The sequence below is a fragment of the Amblyomma mixtum genome, chromosome 2, assembly GCF_055824585.1.
Source record: "Amblyomma mixtum isolate Tamu chromosome 2, ASM5582458v1, whole genome shotgun sequence".
NCBI lineage: Eukaryota > Metazoa > Arthropoda > Arachnida > Ixodida > Ixodidae > Amblyomma > Amblyomma mixtum.
The window spans coordinates 116530865-116556163 of NC_143013.1; the positions used below are offsets into that span (position 1 = coordinate 116530865).

Consider the following 25299-nt stretch of genomic DNA (forward strand, 5'->3'; position numbering starts at 1 on the left):
CAAAGAACTAAAAGACCATCAAAAATAAACTGAGAACATTTATATAAAATGGGTAAGGGTATCAGCTGGACTTTCAACTTGAATGTGCATTAAACTGTTTGCACTGCTATGCTACATAACAAAGAAGACGTATTTTCAGATACCAGCTGTCTTTGACTAGAGAAATTGCAGAGAGAATTGTTGGCAAATGCGGTGCCTATAACCACAAAAAGTGCTGGCGATACTTAGCCAAGCTAGTAATCACAACGTGAACAAGAGAAAAAGAAAAAAAACCTCGGGGTGCTTCCCTGCAAGCAGCCTAAGGTTTTCATCTTCCTTGTTCACGTTCTGATTGTCAAGCCTCTCTCTACCATAACCTAGCTAGTGACATCCTAAGACAGTAGCCATTTAAGGCACCCAATCAAGAGAGCACGCTTCCGGGCTAGTTTCTGTTGCATGTTGCGAAGAAAGTTAGCAAGAATACAAGAGGAGGGACAGAAGAAAGGGGAAAATAGAAGACATTAACCAGCACTGGTGAACATCTTCGACCTCTGTCCTTTCGTCTGTCCTTCCTGTGATACCTGTGGTAATTTTTATCCTCGTGTTTGGAATGGTACATTGGGTTTCATTCATTTCCAAAGTGCGAAGTGATCGGATGCAACTAGATTTCACAAGTTGCTCCTATAGATGAAAATTCTGGACAGCCAAAACACTTTCAGGGGCTTTGACTTCCAATCTCTGAAGCACCTTGCAAATATTCTCAAAAGCAGAAAAGGTGCAAAGCACAGCTCCGAGAAAACCCACTACGTAGCTGCAGCATAGGCCGCATTGGTGCGTCCCCTGTCTCCCCTCCGGAGAAGAGAATTACCAACGTCTTTTTTATGTCCGAAACTTTGAACCTCCAAGGCAGGATAGGATATATTAATACAACGTAAATTATCCGGTCTTTCACCAGGAATGGCCCGACACAGTGGGACGGGTATGGTGTCAATTTACATTTGAGAGCTGCGGCAAGGGAGCATTCCTCAAAATACTTCCGGACCTCTAGGAAGATAAAAAACTGCGCTCTGCAGTTTCGTTATTACCGAAACGACTTTCCAGTGTGTCATAATTGATCACAGTAATGCAGAAAACACCCTAATACACTGAAACTTGGATTTACTTTACCAAAACATATAAAAGGACCGACGAACACGTGGCTGAAAAAGCACTGAGAACTTTGACCTCTATGGTACAATTCGTATGAAGTCATAAGAAAATAGTTGGCCCATCCTCCACAAAGGTGAGTGATGTTTGATTGTTCACCAAGGCCTTTTACCATCGTTCCGATCCTTACCACGGTTCTTCACCACCCTTCCGATCCTGTACCAAAGTCCTTCAAAATCCTTCCGATCCTTCATCAAAGTCCTACAGCACCAAGGTGAAGGAGGACCTGGGAGGCAAATGACTCACAATCGATGGCTCTGAGCCATAGCGGGAGCTGCGATGGTCACCTAGCAATGCGGCTGCGTCCATTTGTTCTTGTGAGCGTGCGAACGACATCGTAGTTCTATGTATAAGTCTTTAATCCTGACACCTCAAAGCGGCCGTCATCATTGCCTCGACATACGACACTGCAATCATTTAGGCCGCAGCTGGGGTGACCAGTGAACTTTAGACACCAGTGGCAGTGTGCGCAGCCCAGCTCGTCATCTCATTTTTTCCGTGACCTGGCCAGCGAAGTTGACCAGTGCGGTAGGAGCCAGCTTTGACAAGAACGGCTAGGAGGCTGTGCTTAGCTGAGGCTGTGCTTAGGAGGCTGTGCTTAGCTGCCAAAGGCTCATTCTATGAATTGTTATTGCAGGCCAGAATTCTACCTTATGTCGGGGATGCACCGACTGCCAGGTTCTCCTGATAAACCCCACGCGCAGGACTGTTCTACAGTATCGTACGTCTTCCGGCAGTCCTTAGATGGGAGAGCGAGAGCTCCTTTCACAATCGAGGGGCTTTGAATTCTGCTGGCTGCAGATATTAAGGCGTATATAACCACAACCCTTTTGCTAGTACCGTGGCTGAAATAGGTTTGACATGCCGCGCTTACATACGCTTGTGCCATCATGGCTATACATGTCACGCTCGTTAGCCAACATTTGTGCTAGCAGAATGCTTTAGGCTAACATTCCGAAGCGGTGATTACCGCTTGCACGCAGCCACCTTATTCTCCTGTTCTTTCAAGAGCAAGCAGATGTGCATGTGAAACATGGTTCACATGGTAACTTCACACTCTTGGTATTTGGGGAACGTCCATCTTCGCGCAGAAAGTTGCAACTCTATTGGCAGTTTGACTTCTTGTTTTTAGATGGGGCTAGAAAGGCTGCCTCTTTTGAGTTCTCTCGCAAGAAAGTACTTCGCCAATTGAGCGAGTAGTCGCAGTATAACCTGGCGTGTTATGCCCGCTGCACAGCGGTGAAGCGATAAACATTTCCCAGCCGTTCATCAGCGCATGCGTTGCCGCCATTATGCACAACGCTGAAGGTGCCACGCCACCAGACCGCTGTAAGTGGCTGAAAATCTCGCCGTGATGATAATTTCTAAATAAGAGGGGCGTACCTGTTCATAACCATAATAGATATTAGTTGACTGGAAATCAAATAGCTCACAGTCGGTTTCATGTAGTGTCGGTCTATGCGGGGGCATTTGACTGGTCCCTTGAAGTACTTTAGAGTACATGCAATGTTTAATTGCGCACGCTCTGAAGAGGTGCGTTTCAGCTAATCATTCAGCTTCCGCTTCAACTTACCGCGCAATGTATCACCAACTTTATAATCGAAATCTCGTTTCCTGTACGCTGCACAAAAGACCCTGTGCAGTCGTTTTTGTGCTCATTCTTAGCTTAACCAGCCATGCTCCTCGCAGCTTCCCGCCTTTCGATGGAGGCGGAACGCAGAAAGGCGGGCGTGTGCTGTGCAATGAGGGTGCACGTTAAAGATCCCCAGATCATCGAAATTATTGCCAAGCGCTCCACTACAGCCCCTCCACCGAGACAGAAGACAGTTACTACGCCATTTCTTTAATCAAAAACCAATTTTCAAATTCAAAAGGAGACTGGGGCGGAATTTGCTGCACGGCGTCGAAAGAGAGCGAAGTCTCTGTTGGTTCCTGGGGTGTGCTATGCTGTGTAGGCGGCTGCAGCTGCGATACGCGCTATTCTCTTCCGCTCGCGTGTCAGCGCTTTTCCTGGCAGATGTGTGTCCCACGTGACGCCCGAGAGCCGCTCAGTGCGCCCAACGGCCTTAAGCCACCACATTGCCAGTTGGCGCCATATGGCGAAGCGCCCTTCGCTACAATGCGTTACATACTGTACGCAACTAGCCTGCCCAGCAGTACGCCTGTGAAACGAACAAGTGCTATTAAATGCACAGAAATTGTGCATACTCGAAAAACAACAATACTCACATCGTTTGCATTTCTGTTCACACTGGCAGTGAAAGTAGCCATAACAACGTGTACGGCTGCTTCACAGCGCCGCCGGCAATTCCCAGCATGTTCGCACATGCCATAAAATCGTCTGCAGACGCGGGAAAGGGGGATAACTGGCCAATATTATGGCATCATTCAGGAGTAGCCTTTGCTCTAAAAAGTGCACTACTGTGGCTTACCCTGTGGTTTACCTCAATCGTGGATTATCTCAAAGCACTCAAGGAGCTTTATCGATTCGAGGAAGCAGCGCCGAACCTCGCCAGCGAGATAGAAAATCTGTTCCAGACTCTGCGCGTAGGTTTAAGCGCACTGCGAGTGCTCCAAGTGCGTTCGCAGTAACGCAGGTATTTAGGCCACGTGGCTCTCTTGCTGGACCCGTTTTTATGACGGGCCATCAGGTGCAGGTGAATTAGAGCCTTTCTCTGTATTGTTTGTTCGCGGAGTATTGACTGATTGCTGAGCATCTCCTGGGCACTGCCAACCGAGTCAAAGGAGTCGATAACGGGGCGAATTCCATTCCTTCGCGTTTTCTGAACGTAAAATGATGAACGCTAAGAAAGCAGGTGCAACATAGGTGTTGTTTTCACCAGAAGGCGTGCTAAAAATGCAGGACGAGTTTTTCGCAGACAAATGTGAACCAAAGCAAGCAAACAAACGCAGAAGGAAGCAGTTCTTCCTGCGACCCAAGGTAGATGTAATTTCAGTCTCATAGGCGCTATCTTTTCCAGAATCTTACTGGCACAACTAACCATCGCATTTGCGGTTAGGCTTGAGGGCAGGAAAAATAGCTGCGGTTCAACTCGGCTAAGCCAGGCTATACGGAGCGAAAGGCAACCGAACCAGTGGCCGATGTGGACGCGGAGGTGTTGGCAGCATCCGCTGCCGTTTTCCGCTTGAGATACTCTTGTTGCATGTGCCGCTGCGTCTCCAGACGTACCTACCGTTCTTCGTCGGTTTCATCAACTCGACGAGGCCGCTTTCGCGACTCAGCTCTAGCCAACACGGTTTCGTGACACTCTGTGTCATAGGGATCGCTATAGAAGCAGCCCGGAGCCTCCCTTGCTCAGTCGAAGAATTCGTTTCGTTAACCGGTTCTGGCTTCATGTCTCTGCGGAGCCTATGTGGCGATCTCTGGCCTTTACTAAGCAATAGCGAATCAAGTGGCTATTCACGTGACACAACTGGCGAGAGCGTGCGGTCGGAGCGGCGGGCGGGGGTGGGGAGACAGAGATGTAGGCTGCGCGCTGCTCTCCAGTAGTAGTAGTAGTAGTAGTAGTAGTAGTAGTAGTAGTAGTAGTAGTAGTAGTAGTAGTAGTAGTAGTAGGAGTAGGAGTAGTAGTAGCAGTAGCAGTAGTAGTAGCAGTAGCAGTAGTAGTAGTAGTAGCAGTAGTAGTAGTTTATTTTCTACCGATGTAGGAGGCCCCCTACTTTCCGCCCCTGGCACGCAGATGTGCGCCATGTGACGTCACTCGCTCCTCGCGCATGTGGAGTTGTAGTTCTCCAGGGCTCCGCGAAATCGCTCAGTCCTAATGCGCTGTTGCTTCCGCAACAAAAGCAGCACCACTTTCAACATTCGAAACTAATCACATGTGTGGAGCAACAAATTTATTACGGTCAACGAGTTTCAGAGGCAGCAGCACATCTCAGCGGCACCGCCCTCACCCTGACGCCGCCCTTAATCCTGAGCACAATTGGGTTCATGTCGATGCTCGGTGGATCCTGCAAAAGGAATAGGTGCATATCAATGAGTAAACTGTTGCGTGCCAAATCTGTCTATTAGGACTGTGGGGTAAACGGCATAATGGGAATTAACATACATCGACATAAACGGAATTCGCCGCTCACCTTCTCGCTGTTCTCGGTCTTTTCGAGCCTGTATTTCCTCAAGATGTGCGCAAACGTGTAGCGCAGCTCCATGTAGGCGAAGCGCATGCCTATGCAGTTGCGGGGCCCATTGCCGAATGCTTGCATGGCCATGGTGTTGATCCGCGACTTGTTCTCTGGGAGGAACCTAAGGAATGGAGAGGCAGTTGGTGTGCGGCTTACACATTTAAATCCAGAGAAATGCGAAAGGCACAAGAGAAAACCGCTGCGCGGGTTTATATTCAAATACTTTGAAAGGAAATGCTGGGTTTGGGCTCTGAATTTTCTGCAACCTCACGGCAATGAGAAGACACCAAGGGCTCGCTGGGGCACAGGGTACTCTAGTGTGCGGTGCCTGGTACTCTGGCATAGTCATTTTTGTCTTCAACGTACAGACCAAAAAAACGCTTTCACGTTGACCTAACGTATTTCATTGTGGCATACGCTTCCCGAGCCCGGGGCATCGTTTTAAGTCCCGGGACACGAACGAAATGAGCGGCGTATTGCAAACGGCACCTTGCTACTCAAGACACACAAGTTACCCGTGTAATCTACAGCATGAGGCAAGCAAGGTGTGCTTTAGGCATTCATATTTTTCGTGCTTATTTTTTAAAATATTTTGAGCTAATGTATTAAAAGCAGACATACAGAACGTGTTGCGGAAATGCTGTGAAGCTTCAGTTGAAGCGTGGAGGTGTATTTTACCTTTGTGCATCTAACCAAGACGAAATTAATACAGGGACTTTTCATTGCCAGTGATGCGCGGGTATGGATAATTAAAAACTGAACTCTAAACATCCCGGATATGAAAGGGCAGGTTCGCGAAGTATGATGAATCGACAGTAAATTTGCAGGACTTGCTGGTTCACCATGGTTGCAATGTAAAGAAATTTAGTGCTATAAAAGGCGAGTGCGAAATGAACATATATCCAATATCATTCCAATTATATTCTAATATTATTCTAATTATATTGCAATTCTATTCTAATTCTAGTCTGGTAGTTTGTAGTTGGTGCAGTTGTATTAGAACTGACTTTTACTGGGTGATATTTCGTATTTTCCTCGCCTTTGATGACGTCACACTGTTTCGACCAATTGCGAGCTTTGTAAAGCCGCCACTCTTTGGTCGACGCCGGGATTTCGTCGATTATTAATCTAGGTGTCCCGTTAATGACCGTGAAACCATGTTTTGACGTTATTCCGCTGTCATTCGCAAAAGCGTGAAAGGCCACCTTTCTGGCTCGAACTGGTCTGGATCGTCCCAGTGCCGGGGATCCCGGTGAATGTACTCAGCAGGCGCCATTATAGCCGTTCCAGCTGGGATGCGCATCTTGCCGTACTGCTTGTCAACCACAGCCTCGCGAGTAACAACCCTGAACAAAAGGGTGAGAGAGAGAGAAAGACCGCAGTGCAGATTTGAACAGGACGTAGAAAGTTGACGCTGGCAAGAGTTTGTCGTGGACTACATGGTATTATGCGGTGTCCGCCTACTTCACAGCACGTTGCATAGTAGAAGAATATTTGTGATGTTTACAACCTAACAGAAGTGGTAGCCACACAGTGGCTGACAACACGCAAGCTGCTTTGTGAAAGTAAATAAATTAAACGAATTACTTAGTACGTCTAGGTTAGTTAAGTCATGGCACACTAAAGCTCTGAAGTTGGCCACACTTCCTAATTTATATTTTCATCCTAGACCGCGGGCACATAATCACTGTCTGTATTTTTCCAGCCAGCCACATCAATGGGAGATGGCATGATGCAATAAGCTTGCGAGCGGAGGACACGCGGAACGAATAGTGCTGCTGAAGCAATACATGTGACTCTATGGTTACCAATGCTTGTACTAGTAATAGAACTAATGAGTACTCTGCCGTCTGCATGTGAGAAAAAATCCAGCTCATAGATCCAAACTCACGCGAATGCCGGTGGGTAGAGCCTCATGGTCTCCTGGATGACGCTAGTCATATAGGGTAGGTTCTGAATGGTGCTGTACGTGATGGTCTCCTGGAAGGAAGTGCAGAGGGATTTCACACAGCAGTTGTTAACGCAGAAATGTGTTCCTACACAGTAATGTTCGATCAGCGCAATCAGCAGACACCGGGCGAATGAAACAACAGAATGCTGAGGGCCAGTACGCTGCGCTGGCTTGTCTCTATTGGCTCTCAGGGTTGCCTGATACCCAACAGCGCAGCTAGCTTCGAGTCACCCAAGTGACTCGACGCGCTTGTGAAGTAAGCTGGCTACCGGAAATTGCCACTTTCCACTCTTAACTGTTTTTTTTTATCCGTGCTCTGCGACACTTGCTTCTCCGAAGTGCATCAGGAACTTTATTCATTATACGGCAGCCGTTGAAACTAAGTGCATCGATCTAGAGCCTAACGATGGAGTCTGTCTAGATATCGAGTCAACATTGCTCTCTTCATTTAATGCCTATGCAGTAATTTTTTGTGTAGTACTGTTTGAGTGAAGCGGGCCTGTCGGGGCAGCCGCATGAAGATGCTGCCTGAATGGTTCGCATAACAGGCTAGCAGCAACTGGAAACCCTGCTACTAGATGCACAACTCACGCACCTCGGGTGTCAGGACGGACAGTAACTCCTCCCGCACTTTCTCCTGCACTTCTGGGTAGTGAATCAGCATGTGTGTTACCAGGGACATCGCGTTGCTAGTTGTCTCGAACCTGTTTAACCGGCGTAAAGAGGAAAAGAAAATATTAGTGACGGACAGCCATGAAATAATAGTTAGGGGCAACCATGACGACGAGCCTTTGCTCTTCTAATTTATTTGGGCTGTAGGCACGAGAGTGAAGTGTGAAACAGTAGCTTTGCAGATGAGCCCCGTGGCTGTTAAGTTCTAAAGCTACTAAAGAACTTTGGGAACACAGATTTATACCGCAAGTCATATGGCCATCGATGATTTAGCGAACCACTGCTTCGCTACTATGTAGCGCCTCCGGCCTCTGCAGAGAAGTGATCAGGTCCCCACTTTCGGCGTTTGGTTACGGCCATAACAGTTTCATCACTATAAAAGCCGTACAAATTACACAGAGGTGACGAGTGTAGTACTCTTAAGTATTCAGGCTTGAGTTCGAGCATAAGCAAAGTAAATGAGACGAATAGTGTAGATGGTGTTTTCCTTAGCCCTTTGATCCCATAACGCTGGTTGGGAGGATGTCGCAGTGCTCTCCAATAACTTGCCAAATACGCTTTGAATAATCACTTTGCTTCAAAAACAGTTTTTGTCAGTTCAGCAGAGAGCTCTTCGTGAACGAGGCTGTCAACAATTTCATTGCCCAAGAGGCCTAAAGACGAAGGTCGAGAGTTGAACGAAATTCGGTCAGTTCGGAGAAACAAGCTTGGCTCCAGGAGCCTTATCCGTTTTGTTTTCGTTTTTTATTGCGAAAGCAATACTACTCCCAAGAACGGCCTTTCGCGTAGCGGCGGGCACTTGGCACGTTTGACCTTTAGAATGACCCCTGACGTCATACCATGCCTAGTGACGTCACCGCGTGACTTCATACCAGGAGCGAGAGACGGGTTACCAACTCGGCTCGTCGGGGAACGGCGGCCGCTTGGCACGGCGCGCCGCACCGCGCTCCTCCCGCTAGAGGCGCTAGTGACGTTTTGGCATGACGTCATACCAGGAACGAGAGCCGGGCTACCAACCTGGCTCGTCGGTTAACGGCGGCCGCTTGGCACGGTGCGCCGCGCTCTTACTGCTAGAGGTGCTACGTATGCAGTATAAAACACCGGCTTTCGCAACCTACCAGGCTTAACCAAAGCTAAGCCCCCTCCAATTTTTCGACGTCCATTTGTTAAGTTTTAGGCCTAAATGATAAGGCGCCCACTAAAAACACAGAAAACTTTCTCACGTACAATTCCCATCTTTCCTGTACACTGTAGCGAGCACTTTCTAACTTAATGCTGACATCTTAAACTGGTCATTTCGACAAACTGATACAGTTCGGAGATATTCTGCACGAAAATGGTAATTGTCATAACCGAGTTTTCCTTCTTGCTGCAAACTCGAATCTATAGAATGCTTCCCTACGCGCGCACCAGCCATTAGTGACGGTCATGCACCATCAAAGAGATATACCGAATATTAATCACCGTGGTGAGGTTTGATTGTTCTGCGTAGAAGCGTTTCTCCAGATTTATTGTACTTGGTTGCTGCACGAACCGCACAGAACTAAGCCTTCACCTTCACAACGGGGAAGCCATGCACTAGAAGCTGAAGTGCAGATTTTGAGTCTGAGTGTAACAATAGGTTCTGCCTGTGGAAACCTGAGTCTTCTGAATGCTGTTTTATGTGAGGCACTCTTGGGCGTCGTGGTGGATAAAGTTCGAGCAAAGTGGCGAGATCAGGAAGCATCCAAATACGGCGTGTGATATGCTTCTGCGATAGCTCATATGAACGAAGGCGATTAGTATTATTTTTAGGTGATATCGAAATTCCCCGAATGGTAGCGCACTAACGAGAATGCTTGAGCAAAATGACTACTGCGCTTAGCGCGAGTGTAAGGAGTTTTCAACTGCATTCTAGGCTTTCAAATGAACGAGATGGGTGGTAACGCTGCCTTCGTTTCCAAAAATGCACTCAGCGAACAAAGTGTATGAAGCGCCGTGTAAGCCCTTGAGCCAGTGGTATTCTGCAGACGCCGAAGAACTCGACCGTTATCACTAGGCGCATTTGTTTTCCCAGAGCCGGACTACTTGCTGACAGGTCTCGGCTTCCACTCTGACAGGAAACCGTATCATGGTCACGTGACCGACTTGGCAGAGGCTGATTGCGGACTCGCCGCCAGTGCCGGGATGCCCCTCGGTTACCGTACCAGGACGGTTTCATCTGCTAGCAGACGACGCAAGCCATGGACATCACGACGCCGAAGCAGCGCCGTGCGCTCGTTCATGATACTGAGTCGATTTGAAGACCGTACTGTCAGCTTAACATAGGTGCATTACAGAACTCAGCTTCGGGGGTATGATCTCCGCTACTGCTCGCTGCTCGCGCAAGTTTGCACAAAGTAGCCCAACTCATTGCGGATAGGCCGAAAGGCGAAAGCCTTCGAAAAAATGCCGACAAAAAGCGCTATAGCGGCTCCAGTATACGAGTGGTTCACCTGCGATGCTTTCAGGTAAACGCACAGACAGCATGTCGCAAAACAAGCGAACAAGAACCTCTTGACGACATGAGCAAACAGTAAACGCTCGCAGCTACGAACGCACGTCCGTGTGTGGTGGATTTCAAGAAAATAGAACGAAGATGCAAGATCAAAAAGTCTTACGATGGCTCAGAAAGCAGGTACGGACCGCATGTGAAGGTTTGACACACGATATCGTGCTCCAGGAACAAGAAAAGCACGCAAAATGCAAGCAGAGTCTAACTCAATATGGCTGGCAGCGCGGCGCGCAGCTGTCGTCTGCTGCGTTCCCGGCAGCCTCAAGTAGCCCGCGGACTGCCATAGGAGAAACGAACGCGTTGCTATGGTGATGCGCGGTGGTGGGCGGAGCTTTCGGGCTGCCCGAGAAAAACAAATGCCGGACTCGCGTCTGCCAGTAGTCCCGGACAGTCCGGGACTGAAAAGCAAAGGCGCCCACTCTTCCAGCCGTTGCCAAGCGAGAAGCCGGAGGCGGCGATAGCGACTCATGAAGAAGTTTATCGTCCACCATTGCTTGGGCTAAGGAGCACAGGACTAAGTGCTTCCGTCAGGCCTTCTTTGGTGCGAAAACTCCAGAAGATAAAAGTTCGCTCGGGAGGACGAAATAGAGGTAGTTAACACATTACACGGCCTTGCGCACTATCTCCATTGACGATGTGCGATTCTTCCATTCTTCAAATCACATTGAGGCGAAGTAGTCGTAGCGAAAAGTAAGAAAGAGGCCGCCACGAACTCAGTGCTTCGAAAGCACTACCTGGTGGAATTTCTTGATGGCCCCGGGCGACACCTATGGGACGTGCGAGCATAGGGTGACAGTTTCAACGCGTCAAACGTACCACGGATAGATTTTGGTACTCGGTCTCTCTCGGTGGTGTTGTAAAGCGACGTAATAATGATGTGTCATGGCTACTACAGGCACATAAGGCGCACTACGTGCTTTCAAACTGATTGACCGTTCTCGTGTACGTGCAAACATGCTTACATCATAATATTCTTTCTTTCCTCAACAGAAAGAGGTTAACCACAACCCGGAGCACTGCTGCAGCGTAGAGCGTGAAGACAGAGTTTTGTTACAGCAAATCGGTGGCCAGATAGTGCGATTTGGACCTACGATTTCGACAAGTAATCCTCTCTGCTAGTCCCTTTATGTAGCGACGCTTTTCGACTTAATACCAGGAATTTATGTTTATATACCTAAACACCTTTTCATTAGCAAACTAATTCACTTTCTTTTGGTTATTGCTGGAGTGAAAGTAACGCCGTAAGTAAACGAGTATTATGAAGAATAACTACATTACGATGGAGAAATAGGACACGAAATCAGCGACTCATTTTAGGGCAACCATCTAAGCTGTTCCCAACATTTTTTCGGAAAGCGTTTATTAATTTGAGGTAGGGAGCCTTAAAATTTTTAGTGAACGCACGCGTCACAGTTGATTGGGGCACCATTTTACTGTTAAAGGGATACTGAACCAAACTTTTGGAGCTGCTCTTTCACATGTAAACAAGAGCTTGACTGCTAAAACTGATAAATCCGAGAAGTAATTTAGCGAAAAAGGCGGATAACACGTTTTTGCCGCGATTTATTGCCGTATCGTTGCACCTCGCGGTCGCCTGTGGAAGCTGCGATTAGACGTCACTACACCCGCGCGCCCAGCGTTCCCGCAAAAGCACGACTGCCATCGCTAACCGCGGCTTTTCCAGTTTTTAATTTTGCGTCGGTCGCTCGTCGTCTCTCTGTCGTCTGCTCACGGCGTACACAGATAAGTCAAGAGGTAAATTGATGCTGTCTACATACCATGACCGTATGCACGCTTATGTACGCTAAATGCAGTTATTTTTTCCGTACCTTATGCCATATTTCTAACATTCTCACTTTTAAAACAGAGGCGCGGCGATGTTTAGGCTAGTGGCGCTATCTGGTGGTTAGGAGGGGAACCATTGTTGTCAACAAACGCACACCCCTCAAGCCTAAAGTGGGCAGACTCGTCACTCTAAGTAAATAATAAAAAAAATGTATTACTCGTACGTTTTCTTCTCGGCGACAGGAGACGAAGCGAAAGGCCAGTGGCCCATTCATGGCCACTGAACGCGTTGAAGAAGGCAGTTACAACGACGAATCTAGTCCGAAGCAAGGCTTCATGCATCGAAGGGCGCCGCCATATTTGTCGCCGCGGGAATGCAAGGGGGGTGCCATTACGTCACGCTCTTCGCCTCGCGCCGGCCGGGAGGGCTTCGCGCGCACTCGTGAAACATCGAAAATAAAACCATCCGATGAAAAATATGCACAGTAACGACTAGATTTCGGTGTAATCACGTTCCGAGAATCTATTTTCAGTGTTCTTGCTCAATTTTAAGATTTTGCTTCAGTATCCCTTTAAGCTCGAAGTGAGATTTTGCTTCCGTTTTCAGCTTAGAGCCCCCTTTCATAAGAAGTCAGGTTATACGCGTTTAGAGGAAAACCCGGTGTATAGACAGACAGGAGAACTAAGCCGCAAACAATATCGCTCACCCTCCAACAAGAACAACGAAAGCGTTTTGAGTGATGTCATCGTCGTCCAGGACAGCCTTCTTGAAGACGGACAACCCGTCTCTACCACCACCTGCACAAAAAAAAAAAAATTTTCCAATGATCAAAACCACGATACAGGAAAAATAGCGTTCTGTCATTATCTAAAAAAAGTGAGAACCTGTAAGAGATATTTTCATGAAACCGAACATTGCTGACCACGCAGGGCAGATCCATGACTTCAGCAAATGATTGTCTGGAACTACAGTAAGTATGTGTGAGCCACGCTCCTGCAATGGTTCGTGGGACTGCAATGGAGCTATAATAGCAGGAGTACTGATGGCTGTTTAGTGTTGGCCTCTATCAGGAGATCGCGAACACCTGTATCGCCAACTTTACCGGCCTGTACCGCATTCTTATTACGAATACACTTCGCTCATAGAGAAAAGAGAGAAAGCAGACTGTCGTGACGTCATAGTATAATTTGCGGATCCCCGAGGCTATGCCGCACCGCCATTCATCTGAGACGGTGATCACGGAGTCCCTCTGAGTACTGACGGGGAGAGTTTGAATCGAATGGGGGAGAAAATATTCCAAATTTAAATCCATTTTTCTAAGCTGCAAATGCTTCTTTCTGTGCTCAATAAACAGCCTAACACAGCCACAGTGCCGCAATGTTGTGCTCAACACAGCCACAGTGGGTCATACGGCAGATGTTTACTCAAAACAAAAATTGAAAGGAACTGCCTTCAGTGTACTAACCCTAGAAATGACAATGCGGTTGAAAACCGAGTTTGTAGTGTTTCGTTTTCTGTGCGACCATGATGGGTGATTATTGATTCTTTTCCTGATTCTCTTCTAATTCTAATCGCAAAATAAAATTCTTTGGGTTTAACTGAAGCTTTGAAACGATAACGTGCAACTACTGAACAAAAGGTGATAACACAATTTACCCCCTACGGCTCTGTTGGAGAGTTCCTGGTCGTTGTCTTCAGCAGCCGTAAGCTGGACGGATGTGACGGATCCGAGGTCAACGTGGGAATCCTTTGCGTCTATCATTAGTTGCAGCAGGTCCTTCTGCCGGAGCTGTTGAGAAAGGAGAGTACGCCAGAATACATTATGCAAGCGTCTAGGCAGAGAACTGGATGAAAGGTTGGCGTCAAGTTGGTCCATAACGTTAGTATATAACAGCGGAATGCTATTGGCTGTAGATGTTTGCGGCGTTTCTGCTTTCATGGTTATGCGGACTCTTTTACTCTTCAGTGGTCATTTGATGAGTTGAACATATGGAGAATTAATATTGAAACCAGTATGAATAACTGCATTACAAAAAATATCTCGCAAAGTACACATCAGCCCTTAGCTTGATGCCTCGTGCAGACATCAGAAAATCCTCGTGATGATGATGAGGACACGGCCTCTTCTCGTGGACTACTTAGGGAAGACGTGTGACGACTATAAGAGACGCTAGAAAAACCCGCACAAAATATACTTTGTCCTGACGAGCAAAGAAATCCGTACACAGCTTGAAAAGCAGCTCAATGCAACATTGAAATAGCCCTTATTGCTTTGCGCCTTGAACACATTCCGTGGGACTTTTAAGTTTAAGCTAATTTACCTGTTAACTGTTTTGCGTATACTGTCGCAAAATTACCGACTTGAATTCAGTGGCAGATGTGACTGGCTTACTTCGTGTGTTAGGCTGCCGAACGAACTTCTTGCGAAATTAATCCATGCATTCAAAAGCGTGGCTTTTAGGGCTTGTTTGTGCATGATCATAGCTAGAGAACATAGTGCAGAGTAGGACAGGACACAAGAAGAAATGAAGAACACGAGCGCTCGTTCGTTTCTTCTTGTGTCCTGTCCTACTCTGCGCTATATGCTCTCACTATAATCAATGAATTGTGTAATATCGCATAGTAACCGCCACTGACTATAAAAGAGAGCCAGAATGAAGAAGCCGTGGTTTTCACGTTATCTGCCTGTTACATGCTCTAGAAAAAAATTAATTTCCCCAAAGGCCACCCTTCGGAGGTATATAATCATATGTAACGCTACGGAGAAACTACTGAAAGTCTGTGCGGTGATTAAGGCGTTGCATTCCCTACAGCTCGGTAAACGTTTTCGCACCCCCCAGTTGCACTCTACCTTCTTTGGACAAGGAAGAAAAAATAGAGGAAACACTTAAGCTACATCTTAATGGCATGACGCGATAGTTTTAATGAGTCGATGCCCATATATGCAGACTTTGCCATTCACGACTTTACATTCGTAGATCACTGGGAGGCCTAAAAAGAATCTTGGTGCAGTGGTGCAGCGGTTGAGCGATGCGCCACTGCCCTGCGATGGCAGGTGCATCCACCGGTGGGGCAAGTGTGGCCCATGTTGCTCTTCCCGAGAAAACTCTCGCGACCAATCCTCAATTTACGTGCCACCTGCCACAGTGGTCAGTTTGCTCCCTATCGGGCAGGCATGTTGTGATAACGTCACAAGGTCATGTGACCTGGGTGTCCAAGGTTGCTTGTCAGGGGATTTTTCGCTCACAACGGAGATGGGAGCCTTAGCGCTGTTGGGTTGAAATATTTCAGCCCTAGATCACTTGCGCTTGTTAGAAACTGCACGCCCATATACTGTCCTTAATTCGAAACCACAGGATCGCAGTTCCCTGCATGAAACGCAAACAAATAGGCGGAAAGCAGATCAGCGTGGATGCGTCGATTCTCAGACACTTTCATTTCGTCCGCTTGCGGCATCATTCCTATTGCTTACCGAGGCGTCCTCCTGTCGCTGCATCACGATACGCTTGCACTTTTCTTGCACTTCAATGAAGGGGTGCACGCCGCCATTCTGGTAACGGAGCCAGCGAGAGTTGATGAACCTTAGCCCGGACTCCCACGCTGGGAACGCGTCTGCGAAGGAGAGATTGAGGCTGATATATGCTTCTCAGGGAAAACTGCGAAGTCACATATGCGGGCTCTGAATGTGTACAATAGTTTTGATCACGAAGAACGTTTTATTTCTTTTTTTCATGTATTTCTATTTTGCCTAGTTTCAGCCATATTCGCATGCTTTAAGGTGGCCTCCGATTTCCTAGCACTAACGTCTGCAACGATTCTTTCATACCAGGAACAAGCTCTGGCTGGAACAGTATTTCTTCCTGTACTCCACCCTTTCCATTTCGGACACAAGAGATAGGACAGATTTCTTGCACTGTCTGCTAAACTTTTATACAACAGTCTGTGCAATGCTTCCTTCTGAATTTTACCAGACATTTACCGAATACCCTCGTGCCTGGTGTTTACTCCTGGAACACATGTTAGTGAATAAGCAAATGAAGAACACATCACGCGCTAGTTAGTTTTCCATCACAACGAAAACAGCGCAATCTTCACGAAGGACGCAGAAAGGGGAGACGAGGCACAGGCGGTGAACGCAGCGCCTGTGTCTCGTCTCCCCTTTCTGCGTCCTTCGTGAAATTTGCGCTGTTTTCGTTGTGTATGAAGAAACAAATAAAAATAAACATGCGACTAACAGTCATTGTCAGAGATGTAGTACTTCCTTAGGAGGGTAGATGTGTAGGCCAGTTGGTGAGACATGAAGGAGCTAGACACCGCAGCGGACACGGGACAGAGAAACATTGTACATTGTGACTCGCATATCTTTCCTGTGCATTGTTGTCAGTTAGGTGTTGTTATCTGTTGCTTTTCATTCATCCTTTTTTACCCGATTGCAAGATCACACGTGCCTCTGTCTTTATAAAGCCATGAAGTTTCAAATAAAATTTTAGTTGCAAGTACCGCCCTGTGTCGTCTTCTTTCTCTGTCCCGTGTCCGCTACGGTGTCTAGCTCCTTCTTAGTACTTCCTTGAATTTCTGCAAGCCCAGAATAACTTGAACGAAGCCAATTCCAGGGAATATATATATTCACTGGTGTTGGCTTCTTTAAAATGATCCTGGGCTTGTACAAATTCAAGAAAATAGTCCATATCTGGCAATGACTGTTATTCCCTTCTGCAACCCTTCTGACAAAACGCATTTGTCAAATGGTTTCATTGTGGAGCGCGAACATGAGAGAGAAAAAGAGGGAGGTGAGAAAGAAGGAGGGGCTCAGTTCTCGTTCCCTTTCCACATCCGAACGGGCACAAGCCATGTCCGGCACGATGGTTAACATTGTGTTGTCCCCGCCGTTTAAAACGCATGTAGCATATCAATGAGGAAATATTCACTTAAGGTAAATTTCGCATAACATATTTTTGCTACATTGTTCACACAAGATACATCTTTCACAACCGGTGTATAGTCCGCCTCCGACATATAGAATCGTTTTGAACATTCCGTCGTATATTGCCCGATATCGGAAAAGATAATTCTTCATAGTACATACCTGCCAACATTCCTCAAATATTCCTCAAAGGATGTCTTTATACATATACGTGTTTCATTTTCAACGTAGCCAAATATAAGACGAAATGCCCAATGTGATTCTATATGCTGGGTGCGGACTATATGCAGTATATGGATTTTCTCTGTAACGAAAATTACTCTACACGAAGGCTCCCTGGACACACTTCCTTTGAAACCAGTCTAAGCGTGAGCTCCAAACCACAGCGTTTGTTTATTTCCAACTTTACTCATGGATTTCGTCAGAGCGTGTCCAAAACACATCTTATCCCTCCATAATTTTTTTTTTCGCCGTGGCGGAAGCGGAAAACAGTGAAGTTATATAGCTACATATAGTAGCTCCACTAATCAGTTATTACAGGCAAAGTTTATGGGGTACTTTTTCCGGTGTCCGCGTTGTATGTTTAGTCTTAGTGTAGTACTTCATGACTGAAAACTTCCATGTTGTCCATTAACAAAGTGGTCCCGCTCAGAATCGCTAATTTGACCCATATGTCGGGTTTTTGAGGTTCTTGAGAGATTTTCATGTGGTTAGGAACAGAATCCCGTCATCTGCCACCACATGCTTTTTGTGAAGACTCTGCACATAGATATGCATATGTAGTTCATTTGTGCCCCCATATAGGGCACTGAAAACTGAGCTTGGGTGGCATTATGATTTTTTCCTTGTTATGGAAAATATAGTTGAACCTTGTCTAGCGCGGCATCCGATTTCAGTGGTACGAAGACTTTCCCTTGATTCCTCAGTGATAACTATGTACTTTAGTCCCGGCGAAAAACTATGCATTTGTATGTTAGTGTGTGCGTGCAACCCTGAATTGTGCGTACGTATGTACCACTGCATTTCATACATATCTTCAGTATCTATTATCCATCATCTTCGGTATCCTACAAAGTACTATCGGGTACAATACCCTCCACGACGCGCCAAGAGCGATCGGACGCCCAAGTGATATAAACAATTACCGACAAATATAACAGTATTGTCGGAGACGAAAAGGGGTACAAGATGCGGCGCCATTCGAGACGCGATTTCCTCGGTCAAGGACCCTTGTACATGTGTGCGCGCGCCTGTGTGTGCGTGTGTGAGTGTGTGCGTGCGAGCCGACCAGGCGGCAGGCGCCCGAAAGGGGCTTCCTTGGCTGTTCCCCCGCGACCGTCCCTGAACCGGGCGGCAGGCTTTCCGGGAATTCTACTATCCAAGGTCGGAGAGGCGGGAGCGGCGGCAGAAGAGGGAGAAAGGAGGACTCGGCTCGGCATCGAAGGGACAGTGGTTTGTGAGACGCCAAACGGAAAGACCATGCTTCCAATCTCTCTGTGGAGTTTTCTTCTTTTACCATTCGGCCAATTAAACAAGTTGTTAATTTTTACCGGGGTTCCTTCATTGTGAACGAAACTAACGAACGCGTACGTAGAGCGAGTACCCTCTAACGTACAAAAACAAACAAGTATTATGAGCGATACGTATAAGACGTATGCCCACCAACAATGACCTCATTTCATTATCACACATATCAAAGGCTTCTGGACCGGACTTCCAGATCGATCAGCGTGGTCTCGAGTCACTGCCTAATCACGAAGCTGTCAGCATTGGTTATTGCAAGGCGTACAGGGTCCCCAACCGTTTACCAAGACAACATCTCCTGTTGCCATTCAAAAGTTCCTGCTCTTTCGTAAGAAAGGAAGGGAGGGGGGGGGGGGGGGGGGAGTAGGCATGTGTTGTGCAGTCACTGCTGTCCGTCACTGTTGAAAAAATTCAGCGTTATTTTTCTACAGAATAAAGCAGTGAGATGCAGTGCTCTTGACCACTGTCTTTCGGCTCAGATAATCCGTGTTAAGCCAAAAGGTCAAGAAGTTGGCTTTCATTCGAAGTTCGAACGAATGGCATACTGGTCAAAACAAGGTACATATAAATTTTTTGAAGAGACTGTCTGTTTCAACCAGAAACATGGCGATTCACAAAATCTATCATCTGATGTATTCAACCGTTAAATGAGGTTATAATTACAACGAACCCATCCCGAGAACGACGTTTAGCTACGAAAGGCCAGCTACCAACATCTTTTTCAAGTCCAGAAGAACAGCCTGCATAAAGATGGAGGACTTACTGAGGACGACGGCGATGAAGGAAAAAGCGCATCCGAACAGTTGCCTACAGAAGACCAGAAAGCCGTGGCTTGGATAGTCCTGCAGGTTGTAGTCGATGCCCATGGCGCTCTTGCAGATTACGTCCAGGGCTAGTGCAGCGTACATCTCACCGGCTTCGAACTCCTCGCCCGTCTGTGCCTTCCGGTCGATCTTGGAGACCAGTTTCTCCACCGCTGAGATAATTCCCGGAGACATCTGTCGGCAGGAGACGCGATAAGCGGCCTTACGAGTTAACATATTGCCAGGTTCAAGGAAGTAAATAGAAGATAATGTGAAGAATGAAAGAGAGTTTCGATAATACTGCACTTATTAATGGTATAATTAGAAGCCTGATGAGTACAAAAATGTTCGTTCGTCCGTCATAAGTATCGCCCACTGGTTGGAGGGAAACGACGCCAGCAGTGCGGACAATTTCCATTTGCTGCACAGGAGTGACTTCCGCAGACAAGAAGTGTTATAGTTCCGCTAATTGAACGAACAGTCTGCAAGGTACTATCGCATTACCAACGTATAAGGTAATTAGGTATCCTTGCCAAATTTTCGTTCAGAAAATATGCCGCGCTCTTTCGTCTTTCATTCTATGCCCGAACTGCCCATTCAGCTTGTCGAAAACGAGTTCAGTTACTCGGCTAGTCACAGTGGAGATGCAGCTGACAGCCAAGTTCGTTGCTATCCAAGTTTTAGGTTTTCAACTCATAAAATCTTGTCGATTGCTTCTTTGTATGTCCTCAGAAGTGAAATAACACCAGTTCAAAACTACTTCTCAACACAAATGTCACAGTATCCGGAGTATTCTCTCTGACTTCACTTTCAGTGTTGAGTAGTCTGAGTAAGAATATATCTCCTCGCATGAATTTTCTAACGTTGGAAATTGTCGCCTAATAGTAGGTAATTTTGAATCAAATTAAATTTTCTCAACGTCTGAAGGATGTCACAAAGGCCAAAAAGCCCACAGGAAGGCTTGAGAATGGGTTTCCTCTGGGGCACTTTAAATCCAAAGAAGCTGCAGAAACAATGTACAGTGTAAATTATGACCGGTACTGCTTTTTCAGCATACTAAATAGTAATTGATAATCTGGTATCCTTAATTGCTACGTATTTGCTTAGTGCACAAACGCGCTCACGGCGTGTGCTATTATTGTGGATGATATGTTTTAACCTGAACAGTGTTTTGAAAAAGACTTCTGGATTGGCAGCTCTTACCCTGCGTGTCGTCTTATTCACGTATATTTCTGTAGTGATTGAATTATTTTCATTCATTAGGGCTGAAATAATGTGCTTGTAGAACCGTCATGGTAAACATTGACACTTCTTCTGATCGTTCATTAAAGTTCGTGAAGTTCATAAATAATTAAGACGCAGTTGCGCCGTTTACCAAGAAGCAGTGACTATTTGCGATAAATGCACAATCAGAGAGAATTTATTTCACGCATGAAGCAGGAGAGTAGCACATTTTGAATATCATGCCTATGACCAACGATAGTTTATTCAATGTACTTTCTACATGTTTATTGCAGAAAAAGTGCTGGTCGGAACAGAAATAAAGGCTTTTGACATTAGAAAGGACTCCAATATTATTAGAGCTAATGGAAAGTAATTTAAGTGTTCTAGAAACTAAATTTGGGGCCGGGAAGCATTGGTTTTGTGTAATCTGTATGTATCACTGAATAATTTAATAGTGATGGCTCATAAAACGAGGACAAACATTGATTCTCCTGCCCAGGAAGGTGAGATATATGTTGCTTTGAAGGATATAAGGATGTCGGCATACATTATAAAGCTACAACTGGCTTTTGTGAGATTAATGTTTATGCAATTATAAACCATGAAGGGTCTGGTATGCTGCTCTGACGTGCACACACCAGAACAGATTTGCTAAATTACATATTGGATAACTTCCTATCTGCCATTAACTGGTGACAACGAGAAGCTAAGACTGAAATATCTGATCGAGAACACCTTGAAAGATCAAAGGTTTCTTGGCATTAGTTTTAGTGCCTAATCTCATAACGTTCAGGAGAACATGACTCGGGAACCACAAAAAAATGAGACCGAACAAAAAGCCGCATATGAAGCCCAACTTAGGGGAGAGTGGGGTAAAACGCAAAAGAGGGCAAAGCGCAACTATTTGCAATTTATTGGCCCTAACTTTTAAGGACCAATCACATAACTTTATATTTAAGTGGTATGACCACATAATGGACCCTACAATTGAGTTCGAGGTCAACCAGATTGGATTTTTTAAGCAGCAGAAGAAACTGAACACCAATAAATAAATAAGAACTGAACGAGAAGGCGATTGATAAGGCGAGAGATTTTGCACATCACAATATACAAAACTATGCAGCTTAATCAACCTGATATCCTCGATTAACGCAAGTGTTCAGTTGTTACAGCTCCTTACTGGTCTGATGTTATGCAAACTGTAGTCGTTTTCCCGCCTCAGGTGTTTAATAGAGATTTATTTTGTAGCGGGATACATCTGAGGCAGAACGCGTCGCGTTGATGTTGCGGAAAGAGTCAAGTAATTATATGGTTTCAATGATTGCCGTAAAGCTAAACTCGAGTTTTCCCACTCTTTAGATTGGTCGGAGCAAAGAAAAAGAAAACAGTGACTGTTGACTAGCGCGAAGAAACATGAAACAACATTTACTGTTAGGAGAGTTGGTAGGCTTCTATGTTTGCAAGACAAAGCGCAAGAATGAGCGGAACACAAGAACAAGGAAGACGACAGAACAGATTTTTTAGTTCAGCGCTCCGTCTTATCGTCCTCCTTGTTTTTGTGTTCCGTTGATTTTTGCGCTGTGCCGTGCAAGCATATAAACATGAAGAAAGCCCTGGACAGACGCAAGCATGACCACCGGTGCCATCAAGCGTTTCAGTGTTTCCAAAAGCACCCACCACAGAACGGTAATGAAAATGGAGTATCCTGAAAAGCAGGAGCAGTGAAGCCATCTCTGTTCACTCTGGTCTGCAATCACATTAAAAAATCTTGAGTTCGCATGCTACGAATAGAATCAGATCGCATGTCTATTCAATACGGCTGAGCTAAAGAGTAACTTCTGTGACAGTAAAATTGAGATGAAGGCAGGAAGTTCGAAAGCATTACGTAGCCACACTATACACGTAGAGCCAGACGACAGAACTGCTTAGAATGTGGTGGGCCATGGAACAAAGCAATGCCGTGTTCGGTCAGAGTGCAGCGTATTTCATTGGAAGAGACTCGCAAAGATTGTCAAGATGAGCATGGAGACAGCGTTTTGTGCATTTATTGCATAGATGTTTAATATGTTAGTTTAAAAGGGCGTGTCATTTTTTCCTGTGTACAGTCTCTTTTTGATCAAAGGGTGGAACAAAACAAAATGTTTTGGATGTTTAAATTTCAATAAGTTTTACTGTGGGATCCTTGAGCAGGCCTTATATTTGGTGAAAGTGATGTAAGGAATGAATGAAAGAATTCTGCAGTATTTTATTTTAACGCTGTAATATTAAGCAGCTCGTGTCGCAGGAAATCTCGTAGCGAAAAATCCACGACGAATCCTCAGAGAAGCAACCTAGGAGGCCGGTAGGCCACCTCGGCCACGTGACCATGTGACGTTATCGCAACCTGCCAATCGGACTGTGAGCGAACTGCGTACCGGGGCGGATGGCAGTAAAATTAATGACTGGTCGCAGCAGGTTGCTGCGGAAGAGCAACCGGGACCGCACAGGCCCCACCGTTGGCAGCACCTACCATCGCAGGGCAGTGATGCATCGCTTAACAGCTTCCGCACTGAACCAGAAGTGGTGTTAGAACTCCCAGGGATCTATGAATGTTAAATAGTGAGTGACCAATCGGGCATAGATGGGAATTAACCCATTACGCAATCCCATCATACCCTTAACGCGGAGCATCAGTGTCCCTTCCATTTTTTTTACGCGAGGCGTTAAGCTCGCTCAGCGGGGAACTTTTGTTCGAGTTGGCGTGTCGAGAAAATCCAGAGAGGTCCAGAGGGTCATGGAATGAAAAGTTATGGAAAGAAAACGATTAAAACTTGAGTTAAGTTGTGATTCTGAGATGTTAGCATGACTCAAATGTCAATATGACTTGTAAGAATGTAAAGGAAATTAGCTACGGTTAAAAGAAAATTGAGATAATTCGTTGGGAATCAAACCCAACCCTTGGGTTGCGAGTCAACACGCTAACCCTAGTACGTTGAGTCGCATTCGTTCTTTGGGTGTATCACATGTTCTATCATGCCTATGGATGTATGTTAATGAGTATGCGTAAATAGAATGAGGTTTTAATTAAAAAGTAACAAATAACCATTAACGCTGCCGCCTCATACCCTGAAGGCGGAGCTGAAATATTCCCGTGACACTTCTATATCTGTGAATAAACGTTAATGGCATTAATTTTCAAATGTTTGTCGCGCTTTGACATACTCTCCTCTAATTGAAAGCTTCTCGTAGCGGTAGGTAGCAAATACAATCGTACCATTTACAACCCACGTGGGATTCGAACCAGCGGTGGCGCAAACAAAGTAGGTTGGTTTTTGGCTGTCTTACAGCTCGCAGGCACCGCCGCATCCTTGGCTCTGCTTTCTCTTACTGGCAGCCCCATCCTGCCACATTTTATCACGCCGTCTTCCTTACCTGCAGTCATCCGTTCTTTCAGTGATTTCGCATACTCAGCGGCAGCAGCGCTGTTGCCGTCGCCATTCAATTACGACACTGCCGCAGATGAAGGTGAGAAAGCGACCTAGGCGGCCAAACACGTCATTTAGTCCAAAGAAGTGCGGGCGAGTGGTTAGGAGCTTCAATCAGCGTAGACATTGAGGGAAGGTGAATTCGCTGATTAGTGAGAAAGAGTCATGTGGCTGTACACGGGGCACATAAAGCGACAAAAGCGGCGAAGGAAACCGGTGTTTCAATCAAGGTAAGAAAAGGTGCTGATTCTGGAGGCTGTTAGAGCCGCGAAAGCTCCCATAGAGATCAAGCGTCGTCTCTAGCTTGAAGCACAGAAGCGGGCGAAGACAGGGAAGTTTGAGAAGTCAAATGCCCGAGCTAATACAGGTTAGAGGCACTGGATAAGTTTTCCATTGCTCCGCGCCAATGGGTTTGGAAAAAACGGCGGCTGCTGCAGCGCAATGTTGACAAAAAAAAAGTAAATACTATTATTTGAACGGACTTCCCAAACAGCAGCGGGTTTCCAACGTCTCTGGGCAATATCCTCTTCCGTCCGCGTACATGGACAACATGCTGCTGCAACGAGTTACAAAAATTAATGTTTGCCGTTTATTCTGATCATCCGTTCACGTTACTTCCGAAATTCGCTGTGCAATCTAGGCAGAAGCATAATATGTCAATTGTAATAACGATTCGTGTAGGCGACTACAAAGGAAACGACGGAAGCAATCACAGTATTTGGAACATCGGCCAGGAACAGCCAAGAAGCTTCCAAATCCGGTGGCGGGGAAAAGAGGATTGCGGCACTCTGAAAACTGATCCGATGACTGCGGCCGCCGCCATCTATAAGCTGTCCAAGATGCGGTGCACTTTACTTGCAATTCAGTTAATGTTTACAGTTACTCTCGACGATTAGATAGGCTACAAATTATTTTGAGCATCCGAACAAGAAATGAACTTGAGAAACATACAAAAGATGCATATTTTATTCGTAATGATGGCTTCAACCTAGGTTTGCAAGAAGGCAATTACACACAATCACTTAAGAGGCCCTTAAAGAGAAGTATTTCGCTTTCCTAGGAAAGCGCTCACAAGAGGGTATTTGCTCAA

At 46.1% G+C, this 25299-nt stretch overlaps 1 protein-coding gene across 1 annotated transcript in view; it reads right to left on the reverse strand.

The window, feature by feature from the left end:
• Positions 1–5052: 5052 nt before the first annotated feature.
• Positions 5053–25299, reverse strand: part of LOC149360680 (cytochrome P450 3A6-like) — a 37119-nt gene continuing 16872 nt past the window's right edge. Inside the window, exons 7-15 of the mRNA XM_089567891.1 lie at positions 19482–19716; positions 15743–15882; positions 13927–14059; positions 12977–13067; positions 7875–7983; positions 7220–7308; positions 6534–6674; positions 5284–5449; positions 5053–5157 (exon numbers count right to left, since the gene is read on the reverse strand). Of these exons, the coding sequence (XP_089424017.1) occupies positions 5053–5157; positions 5284–5449; positions 6534–6674; positions 7220–7308; positions 7875–7983; positions 12977–13067; positions 13927–14059; positions 15743–15882; positions 19482–19716 (1209 nt within the window). The remainder of the gene's footprint in view (positions 5158–5283; positions 5450–6533; positions 6675–7219; positions 7309–7874; positions 7984–12976; positions 13068–13926; positions 14060–15742; positions 15883–19481; positions 19717–25299) is intronic.